Consider the following 23,394-nt stretch of genomic DNA (forward strand, 5'->3'; position numbering starts at 1 on the left):
CTCCCTTTAATTTTAAATTTCTTAACCCTAAACCACACCATTAATTTGTTTTGCTGTGTATCCTTGAAATCCAATTTCATAATTTCAAGTAATTGCATTTGAATGTTTGAAATTAAAAAATGATTAGAGAATTTGGTACTCTCATTTTTTATTCTTCTATTCCCATTTTAACCCCCTAAACAATTATATATATATATATATATATATTTTCAAAGCATCTGTATGCCGTAGGGATCTAAACAAAATACATACAAGTAAAATAGCGATTCTCTCTCTCCCTCTCTCTCTCTCCCACCACGAGTTTTTTTCTCTCTCCCAACTAAAATAGCGATTCTCTCTCTCTCTCTCTCTCTCTCTCTCTCTCCTTCCTTATTAGGCTTCTTCTGTTTGTTCCTTGCTTTCTAACTCAGTATATAGGTATAGATAGAGATACAAGTATATAGGTATAGATAGATACAACTGCATATTACATACATCTTTGCTTTCTGTTGTTCAACAAACTATATTTGCAGCATATATTATATACCTACAAATAATACTCACTAGGGTCAAACGTTTTGATTACTGTTGTGATTAGATTCTTCTGCCGAATACAATCGCCGCCGCCGCCGCCTCCATCTGATTCCGATTTCATTTATTATATTTCTATTTGCTCATAATTGCTATGTTTATTCTCTCGTTGCGATCGTACATTGCATTTGAGGGTTTCTTCTTCACAGGAGAACTTTTTAATTTCTCTTGACAGGTCTGTGATTATCATTCATTAAACCTATATCTTATGTTTTCCTTTTTTTTCTTCAAATCAGTTATTATATTTGGCTGTAGCAATTTTTAATATTAATCTGGATTATTGTGTGATTATTGTTTTTTTTAGGGGTAAATAAAAAGAGAAGGCCTTTAATTTGATAATATATTGCTGAAGAAGCTATGTTGTTGAATCAAGAAGAGAATGTGAGTTGTGGTGTTATTAAGTCTGATGAAGGGTGTGTAAATGTTGGTCATCTGTTGCCCAAAAATCTTTTTGGAACGGATCCCGATTCCGGTACTGGTGAAGCTTCTCGAAACAAAAACGACAACAACAGCAATATTTTTGCTGCATTTGAACTTTTGATATACGACGACAATGAAGAAGTGGATGATTTATCGTATTTTGGTTCTGAAAAATATCAGAAAGAGCATGTGAAGGATTGTAATATCGAAGGAGGTGCTTCCGCCCCGGCAGATGCTTTATTCTTTGCTCTTGGTTATCTTGAAGTTAAAGACCTTCTTTCGGTCGAAATGGTTTGCAAATCGTTGCGCGACACTGTTCGAAATGACCCCCTTCTTTGGAGAAATATTGAAATAAGTTACCCTTTGAGTGATAAAATCACCGATGGTGATCTTCTCCGATTAATCAACAGGTCTCAAGGTACCCTTTCCAGCTTGAGCCTTGTCAGGTGCTACAAGATCACAAACACGGGTCTTAAGCAAATTCTCGAACGCAGTCCACGTTTAACCAAGGTCGGTTTTTCTCGTTGTTGCTTGATTTTGGGCCTAAAATGCTATGTATAACTATTCCAGTTTTAGCAAGAAAATAATCTTGGTAGCTAACTCTTGTAAAAGTTTATTTCTTGAATATTCTCGATAGCTTTTAGGAACTAGTAGAATGATTTTTTCTTACACGTGTCCTTTGGCGAATGTGCAGTTAAGTGTGCCAGGATGCATTAGGCTAGAGATCGAAGAAATTTTGCGAGATTTGAAGCTCTTCAACTCCGCTACTTCACCTGGTATCAAATCTCTAAGAATTGGGGAACTCCGAGGTCTGACGAACGAGATGTTCGAAGAGTTCAAGATTCTCTTAGGGGTAGAAAAGGAAAAAAATCCCAACAACCACAAACCGATATTTCATCGGTCACCACAGCTGTATCTCTCTCTAGACGACGAGCGTGTGATAGACATCGAAACATGTCCTAGATGCCAGCGAGCAAATCTAGTGTACGATTGCCCTTCGGAGACTTGTCAAGTGGAGGAGGGGCCCCACCATCCCTCCACCACAAACAAGCCATGCAGAGGTTGCATATGTTGCATCTCTCGTTGTTTGAGCTGTGGGTGCTGCTTAGATGATAAGCCCTATGAAGAGACGTTTTTTCTCGAGTATCTTTGCTGGGATTGCTTGGGCCAGCTCATCGATTGGGATATGCCCTTTCACAAACTGGCAAGTTGCCATCTTGTCCTCTGTGGTTAGGCAAATCCAGCTTTTGAAATTTATGTCTTCGAAAGTCGAGCAATGGCAATGCCGCCGCATCCACCATGGGCCTATAAAATCGAACCAAAATTTTCGATGATTTGGTGGAAGAAATGTGGGGTTCGGCTCTTGTTCGTGGAGTGTCTGGAATACGAAACGGGGAATCTTTTGTTACGAGATGCTTGTTTTTAAAGTTATTTATGAAGTGTGATGCAAGAGAGTATAGGTTTAAAGGACAGAGGAGTTGGCAGAATCTGGTTAAGAGCTAAGAGTGTGTTGCAGTTGGATGGGGTGGAGAAGTTGATCCAGCAATCAAGAAACGCATTAGCAACTAGCAACTATAGGTCTAAATAATTATCCATTACTCAGTTGGAGTTTTTTTTTTTTTTTTTTTTTTTTTTTAATTTTAAATAATAATAATAAATTAATAATGAACGCAGTTATTTTAGTTCTTTTTTTTAGCACACGGGTGCCTATTTTTTAGCCGATTTCATGCTTGACTTGACTGTATGTTATTGAAATTGGTGAATATTTTTAAAATTTAATTTAAATTAAATAAAAATTAGATGAAAATTATATTTTGTTAGAAATAATATAAATTAATAAATATAAGTAAAAAGTTAATAAATAATCATTTGAGACCAGAATAATTTGGCGGGCCTAAAATTCAATCGAGCCGCTTACGTCATAGGCCCAGCCCACAAAACACCGACTTTGAACAGAGGATATTTTTTTTGACTTTTAAACCTCTGTCGATGTCGATCGAAATGTGTTGAATGAATTACTTCTTGCTTCTATTGTAAACCTACGAAATATAAATTCCTTTAGGGTTCTTCTGTTCTTCAATTTTTCGATTATCGTTTCGTTGTAAATTGTAGTAGTAATCTGCAGCGTTAGCTCATAACAATAATAGCAAGAGAAATGGGTAAAGATGGTGCTGAAATACCCGAAGATGCCAATGAACGTGTGTATTATCCTGTTTGTTTGGATTCTTAAATTTCGACATTTTTAGGGTTTATGATTTCTATTTCTTATGCGTCTTCTTTTCTGAACTTCAGATTGCCCGGGGACTCAATCTGAATCAGCTGGAAAATCTGATGCTTGTGAAGGATGCCCTAACCAGGAGGCTTGTGCTACTGCCCCGAAAGGACCCGACCCAGGTCCATTTTTTGTTATCCGGGTTTTGGCAAATAACTTTTGAACATGTTTTCCCGTTTATGCTTTTTCGTAAATGGTTGCGTCTGAGGAAATCTGTTAATTAAACAAAAGCTAACACTGTGTGTAAGATTATAATTTGTTTTTGGCTGCTGCACATGGCTTGAGTCTGGATTTTAATTTCAATCCAGGCTGTATATCGAATTGTTTCGATGGATTTTTGTTTTTTTGCACTGTGTAAATAATATTTGAATTCTATATGTTAAGCATGCTATGCTTTTACTTATGTGTCAATATGCAGTATGGGATACGTAAGTTATGAGTGTAAAAGTCTTGAGCTTTGACGGTTAAATAATTGATGATGTCTATGGTGAACTGTTTCTTTACTTGAATATTGCTAGTGGCTCAAATCTCAATGTTAATCTTGAACCTGGACTCGGTGTTTTTATTTTGTTACTTGTATAAATATTTATGTTAAACGAGACTTTGTATCAATTCTTTGAGATCACTGTGGTCTGTGGTTACCCTTATATCTGACTATCTTCTCTTTTTATTTTTGGTTGATTTTAGATTTGGTCTCCATCGTCGAAAGAATGGCAACAGTAAAGCACAAAATACTGGTATTGTCAGGAAAAGGCGGAGTTGGCAAGAGTACATTCTCTGCTCAACTTTCTTTTGCCCTAGCGTCCATGGATTTTCAAGTGGGCCTACTCGATATCGATATCTGTGGACCAAGCATCCCCAAAATGCTTGGTCTAGAAGGACAAGAGATACATCAGAGCAACCTAGGATGGTCTCCTGTCTATGTCGAGTCAAACCTTGGTGTAATGTCCATCGGTTTCATGCTCACCAATCCAGACGATGCTGTCATATGGCGGGGTCCGCGTAAGAATGGAATCATCAAGCAGTTTCTCAAGGACGTGTATTGGGGCGAACTCGACTTTCTCATAGTTGACGCGCCACCTGGCACTTCCGACGAACACATTTCCATAGTTCAATTTTTACAGGCGACTGGAATAGACGGTGCTATCATAGTCACTACACCACAGCAGGTGTCTCTTATAGACGTTCGAAAAGAAGTGAGTTTCTGCAAGAAAGTTGGGCTACCGGTTTTGGGTGTCGTCGAGAATATGAGTGGGTTTTCTCAACAATTGTCGGAGTTTAAATTCATGAATGTGTCGGAGAGTGGTGAGCAGAAAGATATGACAGAATCGGTTATTGCGTATATGAGAGAGAACGCTCCGGAAATGCTGAATTTGATTGCTTTTAGTGAGGTGTTTGATACTAGTGGTGGTGGTGGTGCTAAAATGTGCAGGGATATGGAGGTTCCGTTTCTTGGGAAAGTTCCGTTGGACCCACAGCTGTGTAAAGCAGCCGAAGAAGGAAGATCTTGCTTTGTTGATGGAAAATGCAAGGTGAGTGCACCTGCTCTCAAGGCAATTATAGACAAGCTTTTGTTGACAATGCAGGTTTCAAGAATGGATGATGGAGCCTAAGTTTATTGCTCGATTTCAAGAATCGAAGTGGTGTGACAGAAAATTTTGTTTCGTAATCTTAATTTCGTCGATATACTTTCTAAGTTTTGATATTTGAACAGTGGGGAATGGTTTATTCAGAAATGTATGTGTGATCAGTTTTGTTATTGATTGTTTGATTGTTAGCTTAAGAAGAAACCAGTTACCAATAATATATTCTAGCTTTCATTTTACATATGATTGTACCCAAGACTTTCTATAGTTTGTCTGATTCTGTTTGTTATATATACTACTAAAATCATTTTATATATTGTTATATATACAACTTTTAAAGATATAAAATGCATCATATAAAACAGAGAATTCGATTTGTTTTAGTTGCAATTTACCAAACTCCATCTTATTAGGCAATATTTGAGATCTATTGATTTTATTTGCATTAAAACATATTTATACTTTGATACGAGATTGAAAGAACAGGCATCCACACCAGCGACACGTGTCTGGATCTGTGTCTGGATCTGAACTGCTCGAGAAACACGGTCATCGTGTGAACCAAAAGGAAAGCATCGATGTTTCCGTGTCTCGCTTTTTAGCTCGAAACCCCACTTCACAAATATATATACACATTCACTCTACAGGACACAAACACATTCATACTGCACATACTCCCATTTCGCACGCTGCTACTACGGGAATCGCTTTCTCGTATATTCTCTTACTCTTTCTCAACTCTCTTGTTTCAGTTATAATCATCATGGCAAAAATCAATATTGGAATCAATGGTAATTCGTTTCTGTACTTCATCGTAGTGCAGTGGAATAGTAATTTTTCTTTTTTTGGAATTTGGATGGTGAAAATGTTACGTAACGGTAAATGTTTGTCAACTTACGTATTTTTATAGATAGATTCTATGAACTTATCCATTTGTCTTGATTTTGCTTTTGCTTGGCATTTTGTCAAATAGGTTGTAGATCATAACATAAAATAATGATTATTCTGAAGTTTGAATTCTTGAGTTGATGTGCATGCGCAGGATTTGGATTGATCGGGCGTTTGGTGGCAAGAGTAGCTCTGCAGAATGATGATGTTGAGCTTGTCGCCGTCAATGATCCGTTATGTAGTGCCGATATCATGGTATTTATTCTCCCATAGCTCACTGATTGATTGATTGGTTCATTGATTGATTGATTGATTGATTTGCTGTTATTTCTCATCGAGCGCGCATTTTAATTTCTATGTTTTCACTGCGAGATATAATGCAAACTTGTTCTTAATCTCAATCGAGTGTTCTTCGACAGGCATCTATGTTCAAATACGACAGTGTTCGTGGTCAATGGAAAAAAAGACGAGATTAAGGTTAAGGATTCCAAGACCCTGCTCTTCGGAAACAAGCCAGTGGCTGTCTTTCGCATGAAGTACGTACTAATCTCCCTTACCCAACTCATAAGCATAAAGTATATATACGTACTCGTATTTGTATTTACGTTATGGAATTTTCGATCCTACGAATAGGAACCCAGAGGAAGTCCCATGGGTTCCTATTCGATCCTACGAATAGGAACCCAGAGGAAGTCCCATGGGGCGAGGCTGGAGCCGAATACGTTATCGAGTGCACAGGGGACAAGGCTGCAGCCTATATTAAGGTTTTAAATACAACTCTCGGTTTACTTTCAAAGGTTTTTTTTTCCCCTTTTCGGGTTCTCATAGCAAATCAATGGTGTTTCGTAATTAGGGAGGTGCGAAGAAGGTTGTAATTTCTGCACCGAGCAATAACGCCCCGATGTTTGTTGTTGGTGTGAATGAGAAGGAATACAAGTCGGACCTTAATATGGTTTCTAATGCTAGTTGCACTACCAACTGTTTAGCCCCATTGGCTAATTGTTCTCTAGCTACTAAGTTTTTCATTGTTTATGGCATACACGAATCTCATGATTTATTACGTAACAGGTGCTTATCGACAGGTTTGGAATTGTGGAGGAGCTGTTGACAACTGTACAATCTCTCACTGGTAAGTACTCGTTTTTTTTTTTGTTTTTTTATTTTTTTTAATTTCTCTAAACATGGAATAACATATCGGTCGATGCTTCTTCGTTGTAATTCAGCCACACAGAAGAGTGTTGATGGTCCGTCGATGAAGGACTGGAGAGGTGCTTCGTTCAATATCATTCCCTGTAGCACCGGAGCTACTAAGGTAGCTTCTAATTTAATTTTATACTATACCGTAAATTTCCGTTTGAACATGAATTTTTCATTTATTTCAACTGGAAAATTCCTTCTTTCATCCTTGAATCACAATTTTACGATCGAATGTGATTCGATCAGCTAATGCCTGACCGGTTTAACTGGCTCCACTCGTACAAATATTTATTGCTGCTGTTATTTGTATTATCTTCATTATCGTAATCGAGATTTGTAATTGCGCAGGCTGTCGGTAAAGTACTTCCTCCGCTGAACGGTAACTTTGTGAAGTTTGTGTCTTGGTACGACAACGAATGGGGCTACAGGTAATAATACTCTTTATATGCAACGGAGGAATGCGCGATCGACTTGATAAATTCGATAATAATAATGTAAAATTTGATATATTTGCGCAGTGACCGAGTGATCGAGTTGATCCGACACATGGCCTCTGTTGGCTGATCTGCTTGATGAAGATGTTTTCGATAAAGATTTTATTAGATAGATAAAATTTACACCAGAATCTGTTTTTAGCTCTCCGAGTTTAGAGTTTTGTCATTTTTATTATTATTATTATTATTATTATTATTATTATTATTATTATTATTATTATTATTATTATTATTATTATTATTATTATTATTATTATTATTATTATTATTATTATTATTATTATTATTATTATTATTATTATTATTATTATTATTATTATTATTATTATTATTATTATTATTATTATTATTATTATTATTATTATTATTATTATTATTATTATTATTATTATTATTATTATTATTATTATTATTATTATTATTATTATTATTATTATTATTATTATTATTATTATTATTATTATTATTATTATTATTATTATTATTATTATTATTATTATTATTATTATTATTATTATTATTATTATTATTATTATTATTATTATTATTATTATTATTATTATTATTATTATTATTGATAAAAAAATGTTTTGATTGTTCTTTTTTTAATTACACATCCTCTTTTATTAGATATTGATACCTATTTATTTATACTTGTTACTTTTGAAGTTTAGTACTATGATAAACAAAAGTGCCGTTGAAAAGTTCAGACACATCAAAAGAGCCGTTGTTCTCTCTCTCTCTCTCTCCTGAATCTGCAGTCGACCGTTGACAAGGAAAGTGCCAATTGCACATTCCAACGGCCGTAATGGTGAAACTACTATAAATACAAACCTGGTCCAGCTGTTTTCTTCAACAATTAATATTGGGCGGGTTCTCAATTACTCTATTCTATATTGAGAGAGAGAGAGAGAGAGAGAGAGAGAGGTGGGCGATGGGTTCTTCTATCTTTCTAGAGAGAGAGAGAGAGAGAGTGCCAGGGCGGCGATGATGTTGATTTAGGGTTTTAGAGTGATTTATTGGGAAGTAAGTAACTCTGAGCTCCTGAGGCGTTTATGTAATAATTGATGGCTGTTGTCGGAGAGGAAGAAGTGGGTATTATGGTAAGAAGGTACACCTCTGTTTTACTATTTTGATTTAACGGGAAATACACTTGGGTTTCTTTCTTTATTATTATTATTATTATTATTATTATTTCCAGTTCATCATGCTTCTTTCTTCTGTCTGATTTCATTTTTTTTAATTTTCTACCTTATTAGTGTCTACATTAATACTATGAGGACATAGGATTACTGAAAATATCATGAATTTCTTAATTTTGTGGACTTGGTGCATGTATGTGTGTGTTCTCTATGATGGCCGTGACTTGTTGTGTGTGCTTGATATCGAAACTATCGCGAACTGACTGTATTTATGTATTGAGATCAGCAGCAAAGATTCTAACGCGATCGAACAACGGAAACTACTGATTTTTGTTTGGCAAGATCTGCACAGAGACTGGAACTCGTTGTTGAATGGCTCCCACAGGTAGTTTTCTTCTGCTGAACCATATCTTCGTTAAACCCGAGACTGTCACATTCTAGCTTTAATTCCGGATTTTTCATTTTTCGTACCAACTTGATCACTGGAAAACTTGTTTTGTGTGCTAGTTCCTTAATATATGATTCATTAACAACATGAACTAAATTTTGTGTATTGCTGAATTAGAATTAAGCAGCCGATTATTATTACATAGGATATTTTCTTTAACACACTGAAAATACATAGGGGATATTCTTTAACGAACTTTCTTCCCACCACCGCCGCCGCTTCTTTATTTAGAATTTATTCCTTAGTACTTGGAAGAAGTCCTCCTCAAAAGAGTGAAAGCATAGATGCCCCGAATTTCTCCTTAGCCTCTTTGTCGAAAGGATCTTCTCCTAAATACATATATATATACGCCCTGCAAAGCAGTTCACTCTGAACCGTGCTCACAATCTCCCCCTTAACTGCATCATTACATACACCTCAAATCAATTAATTACTTACTTGTTCGATAAATAATAATACATGTCCAGATGATGATTTAGTTACCTTTAGTTTGGAGTGTGTACCCTGGAAGCCTGGATATCTCAATCACACAACCTGGTGTCAGCTTTATTTCATCTGATGCTTCCCCCATAATCCTGTAATAATTTCTCTTTACTTTTATTTTCCCATTTCTCGTATCACAAAAATAAAATAAAAAATATATAAGGTAAGTTCATATATACATACATTTTAGTGAGCTGTTCATTCTTGCCACCTGTGAGCTTCTTGATAGATGCCCCAAGCCCTTCATCGAAGCTTTTCCTCACCATGCTCATTGTCAAGCTAGAGTACACAATAACCAATCGAACCATCATTCCGACATCACTGTCAATCACCACCTGATACATTTCCTTTGTCGCTTTAGTTGGTTCTTTCTCGAATTTTGTCCTTAGAATATCTTTCAGCTTCTCATTTTCTGCATATATGCCTGCAATTCAATTGGTAAACAATAACAGAAAACGTTAGAACCCCGAAACCTGAAACCGAACATGCAAACTAAAAAGTACGAGTAGTACCAAAGCCATATATCTTGATGCCAATGCCAAGCATGCTCTTCTTTCTCAGGCCAACAGCAGTCAGTTGCTTCCCATCGCGAAGCTTAACCGGAAAAGATATTCCAGTCTTGGGTTCGACTTCAACCGGAATATCCTCGTCTTTTACAGCAGCAGGTTCTTCTTCTTCTTTCTGATCAGTCTTGTCTTCTTTTGGCGCAGTTTTTTTTATGGTTTCATTAACTTCTGTGAGCTTGTCTGTTAACTCGTCGGGCGATATCTCGTTGATATCGTCTTTCGTTGTTGTTGTCGTTGGCTTCAGAGCAACACCGGACTTGGGATCGAGCTCCAGCATTTCGGTTTTCTCTGCAACTTCATTCACTGTGGTAGGCATTTTTCTTTTTACCCTGTAGTAAAATGTTTGTGTTTGTGTGAATTGTGATGTTTTCTTGTTGTGCGCGTGCTTATTTATATATAGGGGTTTGCTGTGCTGCTCTACCTTGGTATGAGCACTGTGATAAGGAAAGTTAATTGGCGCATTTAATGTGTGTTATCTTTCACATTATTTAGTGTGATGTCTGATGAATCTTGAGAGAGAAGCCGTCATTTAATGATCAATGACTGTATGATTTATGAAGAAGAATTCCCAGATTTGTTGATAAGGTGTGAAAATCGAGTTGTTTTTTGCTTCATGTATTTTCAACTTGGTTGCCATTTTTCTTGTAAAATTAATGTGAAATGCTTTTTGGGGTTAGAACTTTGCTATTTGCAGTTCATATACCAAAAGTATTTCTCTCACTATAACCCTTTTTCGCACCCACTCCCCCCAAAACCGAAATAGTTAAAAAAAAATTAAAAAATTAAAAAAATTCGAATTCAAGCAAAAACAAGTTAAATTCATCGAATTTTGAGGTATTTTCAACACCTAAACGTCTTTTGTGCATTGAGTTTGGCCGTCCGGTTCGATCATGGCGCCCGGTTTGGGCGTTTGGTCAGTGTGTTCAGTATTTTTCTTTTTCCTTCAGTTTTACTTATTATTTGAATAGCTCTTATATTTGCAGGATGTCTAATTGGGTTAAAAAATTGAAGATGAGAAAAGGGAAGGAGCCTATAATTCGTTTCCATGCGGATTCAGTGGACGAGACTAACTGTACAACGAGAGGGCAGAATAAATAATTGAAAGATTACTAGTTTTACATAGCGTGGTGAACGGACGGTGGATTTTAAACGACTACGTACACCTATGGCTGAAGCCGAGGTAGATGCACATATGGAACCGCAGGAAGACGAAGACGCGGGATGGTCCGATTGCTCCTCCGACTTTGACTAGAGCTGCTATTCTACTCCTGTCCAAAATCCTAAATTGCCCCCCCCCCCCCCCCCCCCCCCCCCCCCCCCTCCCCCCCTGCTTGTTTTGTTTTACTACTAGAGAGTACGGGCTTGTATCACCTGCGTGATTGTTCTCTCCCTCAGCACAATAATCCACTGATAAAGGCTTTTATTGAGAGGTGACAGCTAGATACCAACACTTTTCATATGTAGTTCAGAGAGATGACAATTACTCTCCACGATGTGCATTACATAACATAATGCATTTGCGAGTTAGTGAACTTGCACATCGTGGAGAGTAATTGTCATCTCTCCGAACGGCATATGAAAAATGTTGATGTCTGGCTGCCACCTCTCAATAAAAGCCTCTATCAGTGGATTATTGTGCTGAGGGAGAGAACAATTACGCATATGTCGTACAAGTACATTTGCCGTACCCGTACAATGGGGTCCGACCAAGTACATTAGTCGTGCGACCGCGACTTAAGCATATGTCGTGTATGCTCAATATATATTCATATTTAGGAAAACACGATCAATATTAAACACTTTAAATAAAATTAATAAATATTACCTTTCCCTCCCAGATGTTGTAGGCAACGTGTGCTCCGAAATTCGGAATCAACTTAGTCAGCTCGAGAAGGAACCTTAGGTTTCCGAGCGGGATTTAGGATAGGAATTCTAGTCAAAGTAGGAGGACCGGTGTTTTGCACGCCAAATCGGGCGCCAGAAGCTGTTACACACGCCCGGTTTAAGCGTGGACCGTTGTTTTGCACGCCCGAACTTAGCGTGGATCGGTGGTTTGCACGTCCAACTTGAGCGTGAAAAATAGCTTCGGACGCCCTCGTTTTGTTTGCTTTTTCTGTCCAGATTTTTCGAACAAAATGACTAAATTTTTGCCTCGTTATAATGTGTATCCCGATCTTGATCCGATGAGCTCATTTATGTCGTATATCACTTCAGTAAAAATGACAAATTAGCGTCTATTATTAATGAGAGAATTTTTTTCTAGAAAGAGAGGGGATTAAGTTTGAACTATAAATAACAATATTTTAACCGTAAAGTAAGTCCCAAAATTAATTTATCTTTTTTCTTGATTTGCCTTCGGCGCAATTAATTGATAAAATTTAATTGTGTGGGCCTAACTGCGAATTATAAAAACTGCATTTTGGTCCAAAACCGTTAATGGCTTTTACAATACAATATTTATTATTGTGATTAAAAGAGAGCACAATAAAAAAAAAAAATTATAAGACAAGGACAAATAACACAGCCCAACAAGTAAATGTCAACAATGTAAAATAGATATTCAAACCAAAACAATTCACCGAAGGTATAAAGTGGACGCTTATAGCTTGGCCATTGTAGTACGGGAGCTCATACATAACAAGTTACCGTTCGAAGGCATGTCGAATCTTCAGGCAATAATTAAAGGTAATATTATCGCCAACACTTATTTTTTTGTGATTCATTTTTTTTTTTTTTTCGTTTTCAATTATTGAAAGTTGTTAGTTTAATTTATAGAACGTCACTCAGATTAACGGTGTCATTTTGTTGGAAGGAGGATCCGAATGCTCGGCCTAATGTCACTCAGATTATACAAATGCTGCTGCAGTATCTTTCTACTATCTCGCCCTCCGGCGGTTCCTCGCCGGATTTTCAATTCCGGTGACCGGAATTGTGTGTTTCCGCCGGAGTGTCCCGGGATCAGCTCTTTGATGGCTGAAAGAGGAGACACCGGTGATACACCTAAAACGACCATGGAAAACCAGATTTTTCTTTTGCTGCTACTGATAAATCTGTAGACAACAATGTTCAATTTTCCGATTTTTTTGGTTGTAAATATTACGGGGTTTCGATTACTGATGATGTATTATAGTTGTAATGAGGTCCATTATTATGTTGGAAGTTTAGCTGAATTATTGCAAAAGAAAAATAAAAGGGAAAATGTTGAAAATTAATAAAATAATAAATAAATTATATTTGAACACACTTCAGTTTTTACATGAACAAAATTAAAATTAAAACGAGAGAAATCTAAATAAAATCCATTGTGCTTGAGAGGGTAAAGAAAAGTTGGGTACCGGGGGCAAAATGGGTCTACATAAACTAGATGAGTCGCCAGTTATAATTAAATGGAAGTATATGGGCGAGAGTGTAAATAAACTAAAATGCTAAAACCCCAGGCCCTAAATTAACAAGCTAACAACAAAGCCCGACCAAAAACCCTCCTCCGCGGCGAGTTCCAGAATATTGCAGCAAAAATGTTCTCCGCTAACGCTAGAAATCTCCGGCAGCATTCGATCAGAACCATCTCATCTCTGCTCCTCAATCAAAGGTGGTAAATCTATTGTTTTTTTTTCCTTCCGAAATATTTCCGTAGAAAATGGTGCGTATTTCTAACAAGCTAAAGTTATTTGTGATTCAGGAACGAGATGCCGGCAGTAAGAAGTGTTTCGGAGAAATTGGCGCCTGGCATTAGCAATTTGAGCTGTGGAAAAATGTGGAATTATTATTTTGATGGAGGTCGAGGGTTTTCAACGAAGGGAATGAGCAGTAGAGTGGAGAAGCGGATGCATAAGGAGTCGGGCAAAACCCTAAGCGAATCACGAAGGGCTACAAAGTTGAGGAAGAAATTGATGACTGACGAAGAACGCCTTATCTACGATCTTAGAAGAGTATGTACGATACTGCTTTTACTTTGTTACTGAAATTAATTGCTTTTTTTTTTTGGCTTGAAATTGATTGTTGCATATGTTAGGCCTTCATTTTAGGATTCGTACGAGTTGTCGTTTCACACTCGTGTTTTTCCGGTATTTTGGAGAGAAGATGAAATGTATTGGAACAAGAAAAGAGCTTATTGATTGATTTCGTCGGACGTGCGAAACTGTTAATCACTTTTTGCGATATATTTCTTGAACGTATGTCAATGCTTGTTGATTCAAATATGTTTAGAAGTTTTTGTAATGTTTGCCTTTCTCCGTGATTTTTTTGGGTTTTTAAACTTTGGTATACTATGACTTGAAGAAAACGATGCTTACTCTTTGCCTTGTCGTTTTTGTACTTGTTTGTTATGTTCTTTAGTTTCACCGGCTTAATATATTCCCCTTCTGATTCCTGTTTGACTAGTATAGGCAAAGAAAAAGGTTGCTTTGCTTCTTCAGAAGCTGAAAAAGTATGAATTGCCGGAGCTACCACCTTCTCGGCACGACCCTGAGCTGTTCACACTAGAGCAATTACAGGCATATAAGAAGATTGGATTCAGAAATAAAAACTATGTTCCTGTTGGTGTTCGTGGAGTCTTTGGAGGGGTTGTCCAAAATATGCATCTTCACTGGAAGTTCCACGAAACAGTGCAAGTTTGTTGCGATAATTTTCCGAAAGAAAAAATTAAGGAGATGGCAACCATGCTGGCAAGATTGAGTGGTGGGATTGTGGTCAACATACACAATATAAAGACCATTATCATGTTCCGTGGCAGAAATTATCGTCAGCCGAAGAATTTGATACCTATCAACACCCTTACTAAAAGAAAGGTCGTGTATAAATCTTCCCTTTTAGAGCCTTTTGAAATTTGATACCTCTGAATTCAGATGTTAAACCCATAATTTACTGATGTCCCTTTTAACATGCAGGCGTTATTCAAGGCGAGATTTGAACAAGCTCTCGAATCTCAGAAACTGAACATAAAGCAAAGAGAACAGGAGCTACGTAGGAGGGGGGTAAATCCGGAAGATCCAGTAGCAATGGCCAGCATCCAGAGAGTGGCTTCCACGTTTTTCAATGCTATTGACAAGAGAGAGGGAAGTCCCTATATCTTTAGGGAGGATAAAACAACAACAAGAAGTCGAGTGGAATCCGAGGGCTTAAAACTACCTCAGGGTTCTGGAGATGAAAGTGATCAGGAGGATCTCGACAAGTTCATTGCCGATCTAGAAGTTGCCGCTGATAAAGAATGGGAAGAGGAGGAAGCTGCAGAGAAAGAAGAACTTCACCGGATTAGATATTGGAACAGAGAAGATTTTGGTGGTAGATTCCCTAGATATGAAGAGAATGGAGGTGATTATTCAGACGATGAAAACGGGGGAAGGGTGAAAAACTGGAATCAAAATCAGAATCAGAATCGTAGGAGGACAAATGGTAATCGTCGGGGCGAAGATCGAGATTTTTCTGAGGTGGATGAAGATTTGGAATCTGATGGTCATGTCTCTGAGGAAGGTTGTGATAAATTTGACACGATTAAAGTGGATAGAAAGCAGCATAGTAGAGCGAATAGTAGGGGTTTCAAGTTAGATGAAACAGAATACAGGGGTAGGGAGAAAAGGAGTAGTGGTGCTTCAAGAAATGCATTAAGCGAGTTGGATGATGTGGCGTTTGAGTCAGATGGAGAAGGAGAAAACCCGAGAGAGTATAGAAGCAGTAGTGACGAGGGGGAAGAAGACTATGAGCAATTGCAGAGATACGAGGGAAGTAATAATTCCAAGAGAAGTTCGAATAAAGTTACAGCCAAATGGGAATCAGATGCCACATCAGGATATGACGTCAGCAATGGTGAAAGCGACAAATGAGTGAAAGAGGAGATATGGGAAGTAGTAGTGTGGAGTGATGGAAGATCGGAAAATCTCTCTAGATATAGTTTTGGATTAGAAAAAAAAAACTTGAGTTGGTTCGCTTACAGACAGAAATGGATGAACATGATTGCAAAACTTGCATGGGAGTGCTATGCTTGAAGACACTAAACGCTCGTCATTCTGTGTTTGGGCTGAAAATCTTTGAACCAATGCAAGCACATATCGCACAAGAGCAGAAAATCAATGCATGTATGTAAACGGTGGAATCTGGACCGCAGAAATTCAGTCAACGCACACGGGATTGTTCTTTTGCATGAAGATTGTAGCCATATATACGGAAGGTACTTGGAGACGTTCGAAAATTATTTATGCATGAGTATTCGTGTTTATGCATGATTATTATGTTTCAAGCATGAAATATTTTTCTATTCAATTCTTTTCTTGATTTATATTTTAGAAAGAAAATTATTGTATGATATACTACGATAAATCCCTTCAACTCCGTAAACAGTCCTAAATATTGGTCATTATACAAATCAAAAAGTTGTAAACATGCTATAACAATACACGAATAAATTAGTCTGAAAAATAAATAAAAAATAAAATAAAATAAAAATCCATAATGAAGAAGTCTGGAATCTGGATGTAATCATGTTTGCCCTTTAGTAAAACAGAAAAATTCAGCTGAATAAGTCATTCCCTAAAATAAGAGATTTTTTTTTCAATATAACAATACATATTTTCTTCTACCTCTTTTTCCCTAAACATTTCTGACCTACAACAAACCATACAAATACTATCCACCACTTTCCCTCACACAATTCCCAGGTAAAAGGTACTTATAATCCTCAGCATTCTCCAACAAATACGAAGGAAGATGAACGGCCGAATACGAATGAGGAATCGGCCCCATTTTCCCAATCATATCTCGAAAAGTGTACTCCTCGGGGAGCATATCGTACAAGTCCGCCCCTTTACATATCCTTTCTTGAATCCTCTTCGGGCTCAAGAAATGTGAAAACCTAACCCTATCGTTGTGGCTGTATGCCTTCATCTTGAATATAAAATCACTTATATATCGAAAGCAAAAGCTACAATGCCAACCCGAATCCGACAGAAGATAGTCCGTTTGTCGGTAATGCGCGTATCTCGTTTCCCCCTTTTTGTACCTATGCACCGAAGCCCGCCAGCTCATCTGATCATACAAGAACTCGAACGAGTACAGATAGTTCCTTAATTGAAGATGAAGTACATTTGGGATTTCGTCGCACCATCTCAAAAGATCAATAGTATGTGCACTAGGAATTTCATCAACATCCGACATTATCAAAAGATCGTCTTCTTGAATGCCTGCAATTCTTAGAAGCTGGTCAAGGGCGATCCTTTGGTAGGCTTCTTCGATAAAGGGGTTTTGGCGCCTCCGGAACCTTCCGCCGATTTTCCCGTAGGTCAAACGGGGTTCGACGAATTCGAATTTGTCTTTATTTATTTCGAAATTGAGGGGTTTCGGGAGAGCAGTGAAGGTGGAGTTGGATTCGAGGAGTACGAACTGGGTGATGTAAGGGTAGAGTTCTTTCCAACGGATTTTGAGCATGTCGATCTCGTTGCTAAATAAAACAGCATCGAAAACGCGGCGAGGGAACTCGCGGGCCCCCCACCCGTGGAGCTTGCAGAGAGTTTCGATAGACACGTTTTCGTGATAGTAATGTGGGATTATGATGAAGGGTTTTGGTGGAGACTGCCATAGTGGCCGGAGGAAGTAGGTTATCTTTTGGCCGTGGAAGTATATTCCGATTATCGCGGTTGGTACTATGAGGAACAAGACTACGAGGGCACGGAAATCAAGACCGAGCGGCAGGCACCGTAATTTTGACATGGTCTTGAGAGTGTTTGGAGAGATTTGCTGCCAAAAAGGAAAAATGAAAGATTGAGAGAATCAGAGAAAGGAAAAATGAACATTAGTACAAGAACAATTGCATAACATTAAACCTTAAAAAATATGACATATGACATACCTCAGAAACAAACAGCCTCAAGTTTCAATCTTTTTGACAAATTACAAGACAACAACAATGGCACATTAATCCTCAGTTCCTAGTAAGAGAATTGAAAACCAGAGAGAGAGAGAGAGAGAGAAAGAGAGGAGAGAGATAAAGGCATATCTGAAAGCCACAAATGCCTTTACATAAATCATATCACATTTTCTGAAAATATAATGACAATCATATAAATTACAAGAACCCTAATTTCTTCCTTCCTCAAAGAATGCTTTTTTATTTTTTATTATTTTTTTTTTCTTATTTTGTATTGAATCCTCAGACAGTTCTCCCTCTAAAAAAGGAGAAAACTTTGGAACAAGTAGTATTCCTCTTCCCACATAAAGATTGGAAATCAATCAATATTATATATTTATATATAGGGAAAGAGGCCCTGGTAATAAAAGACTCCTCCAAAAGGCAAAAAAAAAAAAAAAGACAAGAAATTTGGAGAGAATAAAAAAACAGGGGAAATGTTAATTGTTTTTTTTTAAATTGTTCCTAAAAAGAGGCAAGTAAGTTTGCAGCATTAAGGGTTGGTAATAACTTTTTCATTTGTTGCATCTTCCCATTGGCTTTATCCTCCAAATTATAGCCGTTTGCTTGTTTTCTCCTCCTCCTCTGTTTTCTTCACTAAATATTTTCCCAAAAAAAGAAAATAGAAATTCACAGAGGAGAGAGAGAGGTGAGAGAAACTAACTATTTATTATTGCAGAGATGACCTTACAAATTACTATATTTACTGAAAAAATTGAAAACATTTTCCAGATGGGATTGATTTAGGAATAATAAATGATTAATCATTAGTAAGGAGGAGAATATTTGTATGGTGGACCACTTACTAACATTTTATTTTATGCTATATATTCGGGAAATGAATTATTAGCATTCACACATTATAGTATCTTATATATTAATATATTATCTACACTCTTACATATTTTATGAAAAAATAAATGAAACTATATTTTTTCAAATTCAATTATTATAATTCTATTCAAGAAATTATACCAAATATTTTGTATTTTATTGTTGTGTGATTAATGATTATTCGACGAACTAATAGGTGATTGACAAATGAATTTGAACTTTGGTGAATTGATACAACTTCACTTGCTCCTACTGCTACGCCATGACGACTCTATACTAACTAAATTAAACTTGAACTTGATATTCAGAAATAAAATATTTGGTATTTATGAAAAGGTATATTCAAGCATGATTCCAATCTTTTTTCTTTTGCATATTGGTCCTATTGGAGAATCATCATATCCTATAAGCCACAAGAAAAAGGCGAACCTCTTTCTCCAACCTTTTATTTAATAATAAAAAATAAAAAATAAAATTTTATTTACTTATTTATATTTTAAGAAAATAATTTCAAACCTATAAAGTTAAATTTGGTAAAAAGAAGTCCATAAAATACGGATGGGAGTTAGGACTGGAGGGGCTCAATATCTAACAAATCCCAAACCAAAAAGAACATTTGACATAAATATTATTTAATTTTTTAATATTAATGTGCTTGTATTAACAAGACAATTAGTATATATTTTAAATAGGTATGACAATAAAAAATCACAACAGTGATGAATTGCAGAATCGTGGCAGAGGCAACTTCCTAGAAACTAACATATATGTATACTAAGTTTAGATTGGGACAAATTTATTCTCTGGCCTTTCTTGACAGACTGCTAATTTCATGGCCCAAGCATTGTTTGAGTTGGGCCCACTTATGATATTGATAGTGTCCAACTAAATCAATATTTTATTAGGTAAATAACGATCGCCCCTAAGGATATTACGAAAATTCCTTTTTATTTGGGTAATTATACCTCCATCCTTATGATGTCAAATTCAACTTAATCTTCTAGATTTTGTGGTATGTTCTCTAGTTTGACTCGTTTTGTGCAAAAATGCAATTTCTGTCAATAAACACATTTTACGATCATCTTGTTTCAAAACATGGAGTTCGAATGTGGGTACAAACTGGAGAATATTGCACATAATTTAGAAGATTCCACTAAATTTGAAACCGCAAGGATGGACGCATAAGAATATTCATAGCTGAGCAGTGATTGTAATTACCCAAACATGAAGTAGTTTTTCGTAATTTGACTTTACATCAGGGGGCGACCGTAATTTCTCCTATTTTATCATTACATGTATAAAATAGAAGGTTATATTTTTTATTTTTTCATAAATTGAAATCGTAGATAGACTGGTTTTTGTTCATTGTTTAGCTCTTGGATTTTCTCATTGTCAGCTACTATCTTAATTGTAAATTGCAACTTTTTTTAATTTTAAAAAATAAATAAAAAATCAACTTTCTTGTTAGGTCAACGAAATATGTATATACAAATTGTGGTAGTCCAAAGGAGTTTACCTATTTATTTATGGTGTTTGTTGTAATTATTGCACAACTTTACTTGGAGTTGGTACTTGAGGCCATGTTATAAAAGGCCAAATCTTAAAAAAAAAAAAATAATAATAATAATAATAATAACTCATTCCCTACTTATTTGATGGGCTTGCAGAATAAAATTTCTGATTCGGGCTAAGCCCAATTAGATATGACCCATGTCGAATCCGGAACAGTCCATTGTGAACGACGGGTTAGTCGGGTCAACAATTCGGGTTTGGGTTTCGATTTAACCATTTGAAGATTTAATTTAATTTAGCGCAAAATCTTTCGGATGACAATGGCGAAATCGTTGCACCTGCATCTCATACTCCGCTGCTCTAAGTCCACATACGCCTCTGCGGCGGCGCCGCTGCGCCTCCTCCGCCTTCACTCAAAACCGACGATGAAACTCTCTCTCCCGAGATTCTTATCAACCACCGTCACTCCCTGCCCACTCCAATACGAAATGATTATCTCCCGCCCCGCCAACACCCCTCACCGACAACCCGGCCGCCGCCGCTCACTAGCCGCCAGCCCTAAATCCTTGCCCGGAGATTCAGGATCCGACCCGGCCACCGGTTTCGACGCATGGGTCGATAAAAAGCTGACCACCAAAGATACTACTGCTAATAATAATAATAATAATAATCAGAACGGAGAATTGGTCATGGATAAGGCTCAGAGAAAGTACTACAACAAGAGGAGAAAGAGAATGTACGGAGAATCTGAGTCGGACGACGAAAATGGTGGTCGGAGGAGCGAGAGCGATTTTATTGAATTGAAGCAGGAGGTGGTGGAGATGCGCACTCTGCATCAGAAAGAGGAAGAGCTGTACTTCTACGACGCGTTTGCTTACCCGTGGGAGAAAGACAAGCATTACAAAATGGTTTATCAATTGGAGAAGAAGTATTTCCCCGATCAGTGTTTCGACAAGGCGTTTTTGGAGCCAGGGAAACCCAATGCGAAACAAGGGAAGAAGGGGATTCGAAGTTCGCGCGTCGAAGCGACTAACGGGGATGATAAGGGGTTGGTGTTTTTTGAGGAGAGTGAGAAGGAAGAAGTGAAGGATGTGAGAGTTGAAGATGTTACGGAGAAGAAAGTGGAGGACTTCTTCAAGTGTTTGAAGAAATTCCCCAATGAAAAAGTTGGAGATGTTACGGCTGTTGGGCCGTTTCTCTCGACTAGGAGTGTTGGCCTTCCGCCAAACTGGGATGGTCCGAGTGGCACTGTGGTCTTGGTCAACAAACCTAAAGGTGAACTCTTTTTCGTAATGTATCACAGAAGATTTTTGTTTTGTGTGTATGTTAGAGATGTTAATTCCATGGAATGATTGATATCAAGAATCAGAATTCAATGTTATGTACTTAAAAACTTTTCGAACGAAGAAAAGTGAAAAACGAGCTTCTTATGGCCAATACAATAAGAAGAATTTTACGTTCCTCGTCTTTTAAATTGCTGTAACAAGGTGATGAACTAATGATCAGTTTAAACAGGTTGGACCTCGTTTACAGTTTGTGGAAAACTGCGACGACTTGTCAATGTTAAAAAGGCGAGTCTTGTGTTTTCATCGAGAAGTTGGATACATACACCTTCAGTGTAATTTTACTGATATTCATCCCACAAACTTATCTTTTATTGACAGGTTGGCCATGCTGGAACTCTAGATCCAATGGCAACTGGTTTATTGATTGTATGTGTAGGTAAAGCTACCAAGCAAGTCGATAGGTAATATACGCTATGCATATCTAATTGTTCGTTTTTTTTTTTGATAATATTGTACTGTATGTGTGTATATAATATATTTCAAGGCATGTTATCTTTGTTTACTTATATACATGCTCTCTCTTCAAATATTTCAATATTGTTTTCTTGCAGCTACCAAGGCATGATTAAGGGGTACAGTGGAATCTTCCGTTTAGGAGAAGCCACCTCAACCTGGGATGCTGATTCACCAGTGTGTTCTTTTTCCTGAATATAAATAAGCATTTTTCCTCCCGTTTCTATTTAAATCGGAATTAAGGATTTCGATGTTTCAGGTTATCCAAAGGGAACCTTGGGAACATATTAAGGAGGATGATATAAAGAAAGCGGCAGCATCTTTTTGTGGGGAGATATGGCAAGTCCCTCCTATGTTTTCTGCTATCAAAGTAAGATTTTTTGTTGCTCGTTTTCTTTATTTCATGGCAAAGTAGCAAAATAATGTGCTATGTATGTGAAAGCATACTGTATATTGCTTGAAGTTGTCGATTGTAAATTGAATAGCTGGAAATTGTTATCGTGTCATAATTTGATGCACGTTTATATTTGTAGACTTTCATCGTTTGCTGTTGTGATATTTATCGTTATATGGTAGGTTGGAGGAGAGCGAATGTATGAGAAAGCTAGAAAAGGAGAAAGCATTGAACTTGCGCCTAGACGAATCTCGATCTTCAATTTTGACGTTGAACGAAGTTTGGACGACAGGTTTTCTTCTTCTCGTTAACTATTTCTATTTATTTTGATATGTTTAAATACACCTAGACACGTGTTTATTCGAATCCAATTATATTCTCAGGCAAAATGTGATTTTCCGGGTGACTTGTTCTAAGGGAACTTATATTCGATCACTTTGTGCCGATTTTGGGAAGCTTCTTGGCAGGTAGGATGTATATATAGTACTTTTAACATTTTCACCAACAATTAGAATCGACATGGAGTATAATGCCTGTTTTTTTCGTTTTTGTAGCTGTGCACATTTGACCGCCTTACGAAGAGATTCAATCGGTTGGCTGTATCATTCATTATTATTCCCCTTATTTTCTCGACACTTTTGCACTCATTATTTCATTCCCTCTCCTTTTATCTTTAATAATTAATCGTGTGCATCGATTTTCAGGAGAATATTCGGCAGACGACGCGTGGGAATTTCAAGAGTTGGAAGAAGGCATCACTAAAGGATATATATAGTTTTCTTCTTGTTATTATTAGTGTTTTTACCCATTCATTATTCAATAATTTACAACATTTTATTTTTAATCATACTCACTTTAAGAAATAACAATTTATTTAAATGTTTGTTGTTTGGCT

The 23,394-nt window shown here is 36.9% G+C and overlaps 6 protein-coding genes and 1 pseudogene across 7 annotated transcripts; 5 read left to right on the top strand and 2 right to left on the bottom strand.

Moving 5' to 3' along the window:
- Positions 1 to 222: 222 nt before the first annotated feature.
- On the top strand, positions 223 to 2,688 carry LOC105969795 (RNI-like superfamily protein). The gene is made up of 3 exons (XM_012994576.2): positions 223 to 745; positions 875 to 1,500; positions 1,685 to 2,688. The coding sequence occupies exons 2-3, from the start codon at positions 928 to 930 to the stop codon at positions 2,222 to 2,224; spliced, it is 1,113 nt and encodes a 370-aa protein (XP_012850030.1). The 5' UTR covers positions 223 to 745; positions 875 to 927; the 3' UTR covers positions 2,225 to 2,688.
- Positions 2,689 to 2,867: 179 nt separating this feature from the next.
- Positions 2,868 to 5,087, top strand: NBP35 (nucleotide binding protein 35). Its single transcript, XM_012994537.2, has 3 exons — positions 2,868 to 3,188; positions 3,283 to 3,384; positions 3,950 to 5,087. The coding sequence occupies exons 1-3, from the start codon at positions 3,146 to 3,148 to the stop codon at positions 4,873 to 4,875; spliced, it is 1,071 nt and encodes a 356-aa protein (XP_012849991.2). The 5' UTR covers positions 2,868 to 3,145; the 3' UTR covers positions 4,876 to 5,087.
- A 406-nt stretch (positions 5,088 to 5,493) lies between these two features.
- LOC105970565 (glyceraldehyde-3-phosphate dehydrogenase, cytosolic-like) lies at positions 5,494 to 7,650 on the top strand (annotated as a pseudogene). The gene is made up of 8 exons (XR_016033020.1): positions 5,494 to 5,639; positions 5,891 to 5,991; positions 6,156 to 6,272; positions 6,416 to 6,500; positions 6,805 to 6,865; positions 6,960 to 7,048; positions 7,282 to 7,361; positions 7,452 to 7,650. The product of XR_016033020.1 is annotated as a glyceraldehyde-3-phosphate dehydrogenase, cytosolic-like (transcript).
- Positions 7,651 to 8,948: 1,298 nt separating this feature from the next.
- LOC105969765 (chalcone isomerase-like protein 1) lies at positions 8,949 to 10,683 on the bottom strand. Its single transcript, XM_012994549.2, has 4 exons — positions 10,013 to 10,683; positions 9,684 to 9,924; positions 9,501 to 9,592; positions 8,949 to 9,415 (listed from the first exon to the last, which is right to left on the bottom strand). Exons 1-4 carry the CDS (start codon positions 10,380 to 10,382, stop codon positions 9,282 to 9,284), a joined length of 837 nt encoding a protein of 278 aa, XP_012850003.2. The 5' UTR covers positions 10,383 to 10,683; the 3' UTR covers positions 8,949 to 9,281.
- A 2,712-nt stretch (positions 10,684 to 13,395) lies between these two features.
- On the top strand, positions 13,396 to 16,321 carry LOC105969712 (RNA-binding CRS1 / YhbY (CRM) domain protein). The gene is made up of 4 exons (XM_012994488.2): positions 13,396 to 13,655; positions 13,746 to 13,995; positions 14,452 to 14,853; positions 14,953 to 16,321. Exons 1-4 carry the CDS (start codon positions 13,582 to 13,584, stop codon positions 15,883 to 15,885), a joined length of 1,659 nt encoding a protein of 552 aa, XP_012849942.2. The 5' UTR covers positions 13,396 to 13,581; the 3' UTR covers positions 15,886 to 16,321.
- A 152-nt stretch (positions 16,322 to 16,473) lies between these two features.
- On the bottom strand, positions 16,474 to 18,700 carry LOC105969747 (beta-1,4-N-acetylglucosaminyltransferase family protein). Its single transcript, XM_012994527.2, has 2 exons — positions 17,904 to 18,700; positions 16,474 to 17,791 (listed from the first exon to the last, which is right to left on the bottom strand). Exon 2 carries the CDS (start codon positions 17,762 to 17,764, stop codon positions 16,685 to 16,687), a length of 1,080 nt encoding a protein of 359 aa, XP_012849981.1. The 5' UTR covers positions 17,765 to 17,791; positions 17,904 to 18,700; the 3' UTR covers positions 16,474 to 16,684.
- A 1,716-nt stretch (positions 18,701 to 20,416) lies between these two features.
- On the top strand, positions 20,417 to 23,378 carry LOC105969721 (Pseudouridine synthase family protein). The gene is made up of 9 exons (XM_012994495.2): positions 20,417 to 21,581; positions 21,822 to 21,877; positions 21,971 to 22,053; positions 22,204 to 22,282; positions 22,365 to 22,475; positions 22,682 to 22,791; positions 22,883 to 22,966; positions 23,054 to 23,091; positions 23,204 to 23,378. The coding sequence occupies exons 1-9, from the start codon at positions 20,621 to 20,623 to the stop codon at positions 23,272 to 23,274; spliced, it is 1,593 nt and encodes a 530-aa protein (XP_012849949.2). The 5' UTR covers positions 20,417 to 20,620; the 3' UTR covers positions 23,275 to 23,378.
- The last annotated feature ends 16 nt before the right edge of the window (positions 23,379 to 23,394 follow it).

This window comes from Erythranthe guttata, chromosome 8 (genome assembly GCF_056151865.1).
Source record: "Erythranthe guttata isolate IM_541 chromosome 8, IM_541, whole genome shotgun sequence".
In the NCBI taxonomy this organism is placed as follows: Eukaryota; Viridiplantae; Streptophyta; class Magnoliopsida; order Lamiales; family Phrymaceae; genus Erythranthe; species Erythranthe guttata.